The following is an 11,584-nucleotide window of genomic DNA, read 5'->3' as shown; positions in this document are numbered from 1 at the left end:
TGTTAGTATAAGCACATGGAGTGATTCCTCCAACTCATCACCATGAGAGGGAAAAACCACAAGAACATGTGAAACGATTCCTTCTCAATCAAAATACCAAATAACAAAACAAAAATCTAACACCAAGATTAATAATAATTAATGTATTAATAGTAATCTTAACGTCTGGCCAACAAATTATTTTCTAGTATCTTGAGCCTTGACATGATATGAGGTTAATTATAATATTAACATTTCATTCGTATTTTACGTGTAACATATAAGTTGAGTAAAATTTGTCAAATTTAAACTTCTGTAGTTCGAAGCAAATGCGACATGAAAGATAACATGTATACTTTCTATGAATTTGTTGTTTTTGCTTAGATTTTTGACAATTATTATCTGAAATAAATAGCAATAAAAAAACCATCTATATATAACCCTACCTCCTTTGGAGATGCTCATGTCTTGATCTACATAAGCACCCAAAACACACACACACTCTCTCTCTCTCTCTCTCATAGAAAAATGAAATTATTTTCAGGTGGTCTGTTAGGAACGTACCTCCTCATTTCCACACTGTTTTGGCCATCTCTTTCCAAGCCTCATGAACTACAGTCCTCCACTCCCTACAACACCGTTCAACAATTTTTGATCCCTCACAACACTCAGAGATCAAGGCTCGGTCTCCGCCCTCTCAAATGGAGCCGAAAACTGGAGAAATACGCTTCGTGGTGGGCGCACCAGAGGCAAGAAGACTGCTCCTTGATTCATTCGGACAGCAAATTTGGCGAGAACCTCTTCTGGGGCAGCGGTCGAGATTGGAAGCCGGGTGACGCAGTTGCAGCATGGGCGCAAGAGAGAAGTTACTATAATTATAGGACGAATTCCTGTGCTCAGAACAAAGATTGCTGGCATTATACTCAGATGGTTTGGAGGCGGAGCTTGAAGATTGGTTGCTCCAAAGTTACATGTAGGGGTGGAGATACATTCATGGTTTGTGTCTATGACCCCCCGGGTAACTTTATAGGCCAAAAACCATATTGACTAATGAGTATACGATAATTAAGATTAATGAGCTTCCCAATACATAATATGATGTATTATATAGTACCACAAGATTTTCTTCGGGATGTTCTTTTAGATGTTTGTGACGTTAAGATTTTAATGTACTATAAACTCGATTAGAAAATGTAAAATAGTACTCAATGTTATGAATAAATAAATGAGAGAGAAACTTTCCTAGAAATTGAAACACGGGTTTCTATGTGTCCCATGGTACGCGAGTTAGAGCACAAGCTAGTGATGCTTTCCGTTACTGAACTCTCGCCATCTAGGGTACGGCAGTCCGCCGCTTCGCCTAGCAGCACGACACTTTGAAACGAGAGTGATGTATTTCTCTTTTGATTTCTTATACTGGTATATATGTCGGTGAAATAGTGTAAAAAGAAGGGATAGTATTGTAGCTTTTGCTTTCTTCTGGTGTGTCAAAAATGGTGGCAGAAAAACCATTTATATAGAGGGCTACAAAGTTCTCTACACAGCAAGTTGGCAGAACAAAAGGAAATGCATATAGGTAAAAAACCCAAAACGCTTTAAAACTACATGCATAGGTCGATAATAAAGAAAAGAAAGCCTCCTGCAACAGGAATTCCAAATACTAACGTGGGTCATCCGTTCATCTTCCTTCTATAGAGAATTTTTTCATTGTAACGGAAACACGGATGGTACATCACGTGTTTTTATGTAAGTGGTGAGAAATTTTATTTTTTAAGTTATTAACTTTTTAATACATATATCTCACCATTTGTATAATAACACGTGGTATATCACCTTATATGCCGATCACATTGAAATTTTTTTTGTATAAACACAATATATATTGGGCTTTGTCATATGCATGCCTTATGTCTGACCCTTTTGCCACATCAGCTTGATAATCCAGCTAGGATTGTTTAGTCTATAGGACTCAAATTTTTGACCGGGACGTGATCATGTATACGGTTAATTAATTTAAAACCAATTAAGAACATAACATAACTCTCTGGTTCAGCAAAAGTCGTGTATATGTCTATGATTAATAATACTTCTATCATTGTTCCTTTCTCTCGTTGGCGAAGGGTGAAGATTAGAATTGATAAAAAAAAAACAAAAATAATTTGCTTACTTAGTGTTTGCGCTTAAAAAAGCGTAAATACAAAGAAAATTTCTTAAACTGATTATAACATATGCGTATACTATAGTTGAGAACTGTCCATTTTTCATTCTCTAAAATCAGCGCATTTTCACATATAATCTCTACAAATCAATTAAACTCTATAAAAATCCATTAAAATCTCTCAAATTTCCAATTGAATACACCCCCCTAAATTGACAACTCATCAACTCTTTTATCTTTTTCTCTAATTTAGCAAGTCCTCTTCTTTTTTCATACATAACAAGTGCCCTTTCGCAATTTCCCTTTTGAATTTTTAGTTATTCTTGAGAAAAAAAAAAACCAAAACCTAATTTTTTAAGATTTTTTTTGAGCAAAAAAAATCAAAAAACAAAAAACAAAAAAACTTTTGGACAAAAAATGATAATGAATTTCACATTTCTGTTTTCATCTTCTGCTTACATTCATTCGTTTCTGTCTCATAATTTATTGTTAAGAGATCATTATAAACATGAAATCAACATTTCGAAAACTTTACATGAGGTAAGGTTTCATATTTTCATTGTTTTAGTGATTTCAATCGCCAAAATATTGGCAGTGATATCACAGTATTGATTCTTTTGCAATCATTCAGTTTAATTGCAATGAGACTAATGAGACGCTCCATTGATGATATGGGCAATACTTCTATTGATGTCCAAGTCAATTCTAATACACTTATATTCATGGAAAGCTCAGAAAACTCGTCAAGAGATGAGCAGTAATCTAGACTAAAATAACCCGGAGACCTTCAACTTACAACTGTTGTTTGGAAGTTTCTTAAGGTCTTTGCAGTCTCCAATATCCAAAGAAGAAATTTTTTGGTGAGACCAAACTTGTAATACCCTGAAAATTTAAATATATGAATTATATATTCATAATTATGAATATGTGGGAAAAATCGAAAATAAATCGATTTATGGTTATGAAGAATTTAATCGAGAACTTTTAAAGTTTTGTTTCCATAAATTATTAAAATTTGAGGGTTTGTATTATTGAGATTTTATGTTATTTTTAGAGAATTATATTAATTCATTTGAGTTTAGTTTTAAATTAAACTGGTTATGAAGTTTGAAGTTTGAGAATTAATTGTTTAAAATTCGTAGACCTTTCGAAGTCACAATTTATATTCTTGAATAGAGCTCGGTCTCACGAACGTATAGGCGCAAACCGTTCGTGAAACGGAGTTATAACGAAGATGTTATTAACATTTAAAGTCGAGGACAAAATGGTCAATTTATTTTTGAGAAGGCTCCAGATTTCTTTGAGCCAAATATGGGGAAAGCCCCGTATGTGGCTAAGATTTAGGGAAGAAAAGAAGGGATGGTTGTGATGAGAAGGGGAGAAGGAATGAGAGAAAGGAGGGAAAGGATGAAAAGAGAGGGGCAATGAGAAAGGAGGGGAAAAAGAGAAAGAAAAGGAAAGGGAACAGATCCCCCTCGATGAACTGTGACCCAACCCGGTTCTATCTCCCAACTCCGGCCACCATGGACGGTGAGGTTGGTGTCAAAATGATCCTTACCTCGAGGCCAATCGATCCCTCTATCAATTCCACCCCAAAAATTAGAAAATGAAAATTCATGGAAAATGTAATTGTATGTTGATAAGAGAATAATGGTTATGAATCATATGTGGAATGAAGGAATTTATATAAAGAATAGTGATTAATGTTAGTGAATTAAATTGGTAATGTAATTGTATGTTTTGATATTTAAAAATATGGATAGTTTTGTAAGAAAATGAATTATTGAAGTAAAGAAATGTGATTAATGGTAATAAATTAACCACAATTTAAAATTAGGCCGATCAACGGAATTATTTCCGAAAATAAATAATTCGGGGGCGGAGTGTTACAAAACTGATGGAGGCAACTCCTTTATACCACTGCCATGTAAACTTAAGAATTCAATATTGCCTATCATTTTCGGAAGATACTTGAAACTCTTGCACCCTCCAAATTTAAGAAAAGTAAGCTTGTGAAGATATTGAAAATACGAATAAACTTCAACCAAACTTTTACAGTAAAAAAGATTTATATGCCCAAGTTTTTTACTCCGAGAAAAATTTGGAACTTCAGTTGGATTTTGAGAGGAACGCACATTGAACGCTTTTGATTTCATAAAGATTCTGTAAAAAATTGAAAAGAAACAGCAAGAATCAATACCTTAAGCATAATTAATTTTCTCCTGATTTCCTTTGAATCAATACTTCAGTTAGGTTGCAATACAATAAGCCTAAAAAACACCAATTGAGGTAATACGTGCCCATTGCTCCGCCCAAAAACCAAAAAATCAAATCTTTCCCATTTTTGCTAATTCGTCGCTTGATTTCCTTTGACCCACTCCCCCTCTCTCTCTTTCTCTCTCTCTCTCTCTCTCTACAAAGTACACACCTTTCTCTCTCCTCATATAAAATACGATCAGTACACACCCACCCCTTCCACCACCCACCATGCCATAACTCACCCTCAGCTTTTCTGTTTCGCTTCGTTTTTCTCTCTCTCTCTCTCTCTCTCTCTCTCTCTCGGTGAAGATTCCTCTCATTAACTACAACAATGGCCGCTGCTACGTGGCGGAAGCTGAAGAAGTCGCTGATGCACAAGCTCTCATTCCACTCCTCCGATTCGTCGTCCACCTCGTCGGCGCCGGCGTCTAGGCCGCGTCGTCCTCCTCCTCTCGCCTTAACCTCCTCCGCCACCGTCCGCCCCTCTCCGTCGTCTCGCACCTCCTCCTCCTCCTCCTCCATCTCCTCCAAGCTCTCCCGCAGCTTCAGCTCTCGCATCTCCAAGGTCAGTAATTACTACTCTCATTTACACGCTATCAATTCCTTCAATTCAATTTTCTTATCGATTTAATTTTCCGATGTAATTATTTAATTAATTAGTTAGTTAATTATCCCCAAGGCGCCACTCTGCGCCCTGTTTGGTTCCCGAGAAAATCTGCTCGGGATCTCAGTCGTCTGTTAATATCTCGTGTCTCGGTTGTTTTGTCGCCGGCAAGATTTTGACCGCGAGCTTTCCGGCGACGGACCGACTGAGTTGAGTGTTAATTTGCCGCGAAAACTCGGAGCAGGATGCCAGCTGTTATTTTTCCCAAACAAACCGGCCATCGTTTTCTGACTAATTAAGTTGGTTCGCCAATTGACCAATATGCCCCTACTGCTTTTGTTTTTTTTTTTTACGGGCGGTGGGTTTTTGCTTTGTCGGTTTCTTCGGTGGCAGTTTGGGGATTTAGAGTTAGGCACTTGATCACGTTTCTTTCTGTTTAATTTTTTGGAGTAATTAGAAAATTACGTTTCTCTGTTTTGGTGTGTATGTTAAACGTTGCTCATTAAGTCTCTATCCGGTGGTTTTCAATTAATTAAATATGTATTTATTTAATTCAGCTGCCCATAAATTTACAGAAACTGACAGTTTTGTTTTGGTTTGTATTAATTTATTTTATTTTGACTAATCTAGTAAATAAAAAGAAATGCTAAGATGACTTTCAAAATGTTGTGGCGAGAAGTCCCGTTTAACTGTGAGGCGGCAGAAAGTTCATGAATAATCCTTTTGTGAGAGTCCCCTTAGTGTTTCTCATAAATAAAAGTAGAATGTGAATTGTTATTTTGAGCTAACTAGTTTTTAGTTTGGCCGTATTTTTTGACAAAGATGAAATCTTATTTTTTACATGTTTCACACATTTTAAGTTTCCCTAATAGTTCCCAACATAGTTTTGAAGGATCTTGGTGGAAATCTTCAATGACTTTCTTGTTAAAAGTCAATGACTTTGAGGTCAAGAAAGCCGAAAGTCAAAGCTTTATCTTGCACGCCCTAGCAATTATTATGTCATATCATCTTTCGGTAGTCAAAGAGATGACAGCATATCTCATTTTGTGGATAATTTTACAAGAATTTTGGTTATGAAATTCTAGTTTCCGAATTCGTATAGTTGCGAAGATTTGTTTGTACTGTGTTTATTGTGACTCTTGGTCTTGAATGACTCGAGTTGTGCGGCTTGCTTGAGTTAGCACCGAATTTGCTTTTGCAATAGCTTTCAGTGCTTAACATTGTAACACTATGACAGGCTATGTATGTGGCGAAAATTCCGTTCGTTCAATTTGGTTGATCGCAGCCTTCTCTGTTTGTATTACTTTTTAGACAATTGTTGAAAGGTAAATGTATTGGTATGCTAATCTCGTGACTGACAGTTGTTTAAATTCTTTCGTGCACAGAAAAATTGCGCCATTTGCCTGAGTAACCTGAGAGCAGGGCAAGGCCAAGCCATCTTCACTGCTGAGTGCTCCCACTCTTTCCACTTCCTTTGCATTGCCAACAATGTCAAACATGGAAATATTTGCTGCCCCATCTGCCGTTCCAAGTGGAATGATGTGCCTTTCCAAGCTCCCACCAACGTTGCAGATACTCAACAAAACCACTTGGGTCACATCCATAACGGTTTTAACCATCGTTACCAGTCTCACCTCCCATTGCTGCCCCAGGTCCATCCCGAGCCACTTAGCTTCTCAGATGATGAGCCTCTCCCGTCCACCTCACCTAGTCGATTCTCTGGCCCCCAAAATGTTACAATCAGGACTTATACAGAGTACTCTGCTATCCCTGTTGCAGAATCTCGCCCAACATTTCCTGTTCTTGTCAGCGTTCGAGCACCACCCCTTCAAGGAGGTGCAAACAGCCATGGTCGTACCCCCATTGACCTTGTAACAGTTCTGGATGTAAGTGGCAGCATGTTTGGCACAAAAATTGCCCTTCTCAAGCGCGCTGTCAGATTTGTCATACAAAACTTGGGGCCTTATGACCGGCTTGCCATAGTTTCATTCTCAAATACTGCTAAAAGGGTCTTCCCTCTCCGAAGAATGACTGTTGATGGTCGTGAAAGCGCCTTTCTAGCAGTCGAGTCTCTTAGAGCACATGGTGGAACCGACATTGTTGGAGGACTCAAGAAAGGAGTTCAGGTCCTTGAAGAACGCCGGGCAAGGAATCCAGTTTCTAGCATCATCCTCTTATCTGATGGAAGGGACAATTGCATCTATGACTCACAGAATACTTCAAGTCCAAACCGGGTCTCTGAGTTCTTGAACCGATTGCCAGCTTCGGTACATTGTAGCAATGTTCCCATCCACACATTTGGGTTTGGCACTGACCATGATGCCACTACTATGCATGCTATATCTGATTCATCCAGTGGCACCTTTTCCTTCATTGAGTCAGTTGCTATGATACAAGATGCCTTTGCTATGTGCATTGGTGGTCTTCTCAGTGTTGTGGCTCAGGAACTTCGACTCACAGTTAGGTCAGCATCGCACGGGGTGCAGATTGTATCAATACCATCAGGGAGACATGTGAGTGAGATTTCTGACGAGTGTCAACAAGGTGCTGTTGATGTTGGAAATATGTATGCAGAAGAGGAGAAACAGTTTCTGGTGTACCTTTTAGTTCCAACATCATCAGCAACTGGAAACAGGGAAGGCATAAGGAAGACATCACTGTTGGATGTGTCATGCGTGTACAAGGATCTAGGCTCAAATGAGTCAACCCATGTGCAAGGTGAGAGAGTAGAGATATTAAGACCCAAGGTTTGGTCCCCTGCAGATGAGGCAGTGTGTTTGGAGGTCGACCGTCAGAGGAATAGAATTCTGGTGGCTGAAGGTATTGCAGAGGCACAAGCAATGGCTGAAATGGGAAATCTAGAAGGTGCACAGGCTATTTTGGCACAACGAATAGCAACCATCTTAACATCACCGGCAGCACAAGCTGGGGATGGTCTCTGTAATTGGCTGGAAGCTGAGCTTCGAGAAATCAGGGATAGAATGGCTAGTATGGAATCATACACACAGACCGGGCGTGCTTATGTTCTTTCAGGGTTGAGCTCACATTCATGGCAGAGAGCCACAACTAGGGGTGACATGACAACCCAGATTATGACCATGAATGAAGGTGGAAACTCACGCAGCAGCGCCGTTGGCTATGAAACACCTACTATGGTTAACATGGTAAGGATGTCGCAGAATCTTGGGGTTAATCACACGGTTTAGCTTCAACAAGTAATCGAGCCTCAAAGCCTGACTTCATTTTTCGGTAAGGTGTGAATACGGAACATTCATCCTCGGATTGGTTCATACTAGGCTGATAGTATTAGTAACTGGTACTTTCAAAGGGAACCTTTTATAAATTCTGACAGCAGTAGTAGTAGTAGTAGTCGTCTTCATACATAATCCTGCTGCTTGTTTTGATGGTTTACACATGATTTTCCTTCAGAATTTGATGGATATTCGAGTATTCGAGATTCTTACGGGAAGTTAATATTCGATAATTTGTTTCATCTCTTGTGGAAAGGACTAAGGATTATGTTCATATCTGTTATCTTCTGGTCTGGTGGTTGTGTTTGTACTACGCGATCGGAGTTTAAAGCCGGAACTGAAATTCTATACAGACTGTCCTTTATCCGGATAGATATGTCCCTGTGAGGGGCTAGGGCGATCCTTACATGATTTGGCCATGTCCGTACCCTCTTCTAAAGGAAGGCTTAGATCTTTCAAATCTTACGCGCGAGGGATGTGAACCCTACTAGGCAAAAGAATGAATCCTAACTTTCTCGCAAAACTGAAAATGGCTTAGGGGTGTATTCAATGGGGATTTTGAGGGATTTTAATTTTTTTTAATGAATGTGCGTTTGTTGCACCGGACTGTCTCGGACTGGACTAGCTGCAGGGACTAAGCTGGACTGGCTTAGACTAGACTAAGCTGGACTAGTTTAGTGAAGCGTTTGGTGCAGTGTCGGACTAAGAAGCAAGATAAAGAAAACAGTAATGTTCACTAGTTTGGTGTTTGCTCAGACTACAACTACATTATTGTTCTATTTTAATTGCTTTTTTTTATTAAAGATATTATTTAAATTAATAATATTGGATGAGAGTGAGATTCAATAAAAATACAAAAACCAAATTTTTTTGCCAACGAAAGAAATATACATGATTCAAGAGTAGCATTGTTCCAAACATCAATTTAAAAAAGTATTCTCTCAACAATTGATAGGGTTCAGAATGCTTTTCTTAATTATTCACCTTTCGTTTAAAGTTGTAGATTAAAGTTAAAGCTTTGTTTGCTTTTTTTGGTTGTGTTTTGCAACTTTGTTTGCTTTGTTGTTTGCCTTATTACCTTTCATGTTGGTGTTTTTTTGAACCGTGTTTAATTAAGTTGTACCGAAAAGAAAAAAGCCATTAGTACATCCCATACTGCAGCAAATATTAGAAAATACAGTGAACAATCTGTTGAATCCAAATCACAGAAATTCAAATGTATCATCTAATCAAATTGAATTCCTCTTCAATCGAGTCACCGCTGATATCAAAGTATATGTAAAGCAAGAAAATGTATAAGCAGGTTACTCAAGAAATATTTGATTGACTTGACTCACTTCAGTAGACATCAGATTAAGTTATGATGAAATAAACAGCAACATGAAATATCAACTATCGAGTCTCGAGTAGGGTAAAAGTGTTTTCATTAGCTGAAAAAGCTGTAACCTTGTTTACACAGGGATCGACTTTGTTGTCATCTAGATCCCTTTCACTGTAAAAACCAGGTTTTTCAGGTTCAAGCAATCCACTTTCACCACTCAACATCAGAACTGCAGCTGGCATGCTTGGCCTATCTGCCGGATTTCGCTGCACACACACGCATAAAAGACCCACATGGATTGACCGCAAAACTTCATGTGGATTACTGGAGTCTCCTACTGATGTCTCGAGCATTTCAATGGACTTGCCTTCTGTGTATTAATTCCATGCCTAAAAGATCACAACCACCAATCGTACTTAATAAATAGAAGTACAAAAAATCAAGTAAAAACAAATGGAAACAAGGATTAGAGATCAAACAAGAATACTCGTATGCTTAGTTTGAATTAAGGATTATAGTTTTTTTTTTATTTGGTCTTTTTAATCTGTTGAATCAAGAAGTAGGGGTTGAACAAAGATATTTTAATCATAATCAAACGATAAAGGCATTCGAATATGTAGCTATCACAAGTCGAAAAAGAAACAAGTCGCTCATTCTATTTTCTGTTTGTACTGGATATCTAACTAATTAACAAAAAAATTAGCCTTTGAGCAATCAATTTACAGCTTTTGAGGTTGCTCTATTTCTATTCATTTTTGCCATGGAGCTCCTTCATTTATACATACAAACTCCAATGATCACAGTAGACGAATACTCAAACAAAGAAAGATAAGGATGCATCTCCCAAACGAAAATCTGAACCCAGATCAAAACAGGATCACGATGCAACTGTAAGATTATTTCCTGCAATTAAGCCCCATTATTCATGGGCTTCACACATATATTGCAATATGATTTATCAATCAAGAAGACAAACAACCCATGAACATGAGCCATTAGATGCAGGAAATTGAAGCAAGACCATTAGTTCCAACTTACAGTACATAAACAAGATATTTTTCAGAGCATGATTCGTTTTAGTTAAACCCACCTTCTTCGCTCACTATGGAAAGGACCAGAGAAGAAGTTCTTGGACACATTGAATTCAGTTAAGTAGGGAAGATTACAAATGCTTGGAGACAAAGTGCCAGACAAATTAAGTCCATTGAGATTTATTATAGAAGTCACCTTGAAATCAGAACAATGAACTCCGGTCCAATTGCAAGGATTTGAATATGCTGAATATTCCAGGACACACACACAGACCCAAAATCAGCATACCCATATGGAAGGACACACCCACACACACACAGTACATACATACATACAGACACATACAATCATAGACTATATACACATATCAATTATTAGATGAAATTCAACGATGGCAGAACAAATTATGATGAAATTCATATATATATCAAATCCACTCCAGTAAAAGCCCAAATTTTAATATCAAGTTGAACCTAAAAATGAAAACCCTAATTTATTTTCAACTGCCCAGATCAGTTATTGAAAAGTTTTCAAACCAAAACAACGAAGTCGTTCATAACCCAGTAATAATTTACCAGACAAAATCGAAGTCGTTTTGTTCACGATCAGCAAAAGAAAATCGAAGAAGAAAATCGTCAGATTCGAAATTTACCTGACGAGGAGCAGAGGACGGCAAGCAGGACGTAGAGGAGGGCGAGGAGGACGAGGGTGAAGGAGTATGATGTCTTCTCTCGCAGACGAGCGACGGATTTCCCTCTCGCTGGGCTTAGTAGTACCGTGAAAATTGGGGGTCCTCGCTAAGAACGCTTAGCGAAGGACTTTGTTTGAGCGAGTCCGGGTTTATCCTATTAAACTCAGTCTCTCTACCTACCAAACATGGGACTCACTAAATACTTAATCCAGTCTAGTCCAGTCCCACTTAGTGAGGCCAAACAAACGCCCCCCTAGGGTATTCAATCATGATTTTAAGTGATTTAGGT

The 11,584-nt window shown here is 38.2% G+C and overlaps 2 protein-coding genes across 2 annotated transcripts; both read left to right on the top strand.

Moving 5' to 3' along the window:
* Positions 1–1,228, top strand: LOC126587972 (pathogenesis-related protein PR-1-like). Its single transcript, XM_050253090.1, has one exon. It carries the CDS (start codon positions 508–510, stop codon positions 1,024–1,026), a length of 519 nt encoding a protein of 172 aa, XP_050109047.1. The 5' UTR covers positions 1–507; the 3' UTR covers positions 1,027–1,228.
* A 3,276-nt stretch (positions 1,229–4,504) lies between these two features.
* On the top strand, positions 4,505–8,493 carry LOC126587948 (E3 ubiquitin-protein ligase WAV3-like). Its single transcript, XM_050253058.1, has 2 exons — positions 4,505–4,961; positions 6,386–8,493. Exons 1-2 carry the CDS (start codon positions 4,728–4,730, stop codon positions 8,204–8,206), a joined length of 2,055 nt encoding a protein of 684 aa, XP_050109015.1. The 5' UTR covers positions 4,505–4,727; the 3' UTR covers positions 8,207–8,493.
* Positions 8,494–11,584: the final 3,091 nt, after the last annotated feature.

Source organism: Malus sylvestris, chromosome 10, assembly GCF_916048215.2.
Source record: "Malus sylvestris chromosome 10, drMalSylv7.2, whole genome shotgun sequence".
Classification (NCBI taxonomy): domain Eukaryota; kingdom Viridiplantae; phylum Streptophyta; class Magnoliopsida; order Rosales; family Rosaceae; genus Malus; species Malus sylvestris.
Note: the sequence above shows the minus strand (reverse complement) of the source record. Positions and strands in the feature narration are given on the sequence as shown.

Excerpts from the sequence above, each read along its gene's own strand:
- LOC126587948 (XM_050253058.1), top strand. The coding sequence starts at position 4,728 with ATGGCCGCTGCTACGTGGCGGAAGCTGAAGAAGTCGCTGATGCACAAG. Across the intron at positions 4,962-6,385 it reads TCAGCTCTCGCATCTCCAAG|AAAAATTGCGCCATTTGCCT; the intron begins GTCAGTAATTAC and ends TTTCGTGCACAG.
- LOC126587972 (XM_050253090.1), top strand. The coding sequence starts at position 508 with ATGAAATTATTTTCAGGTGGTCTGTTAGGAACGTACCTCCTCATTTCC.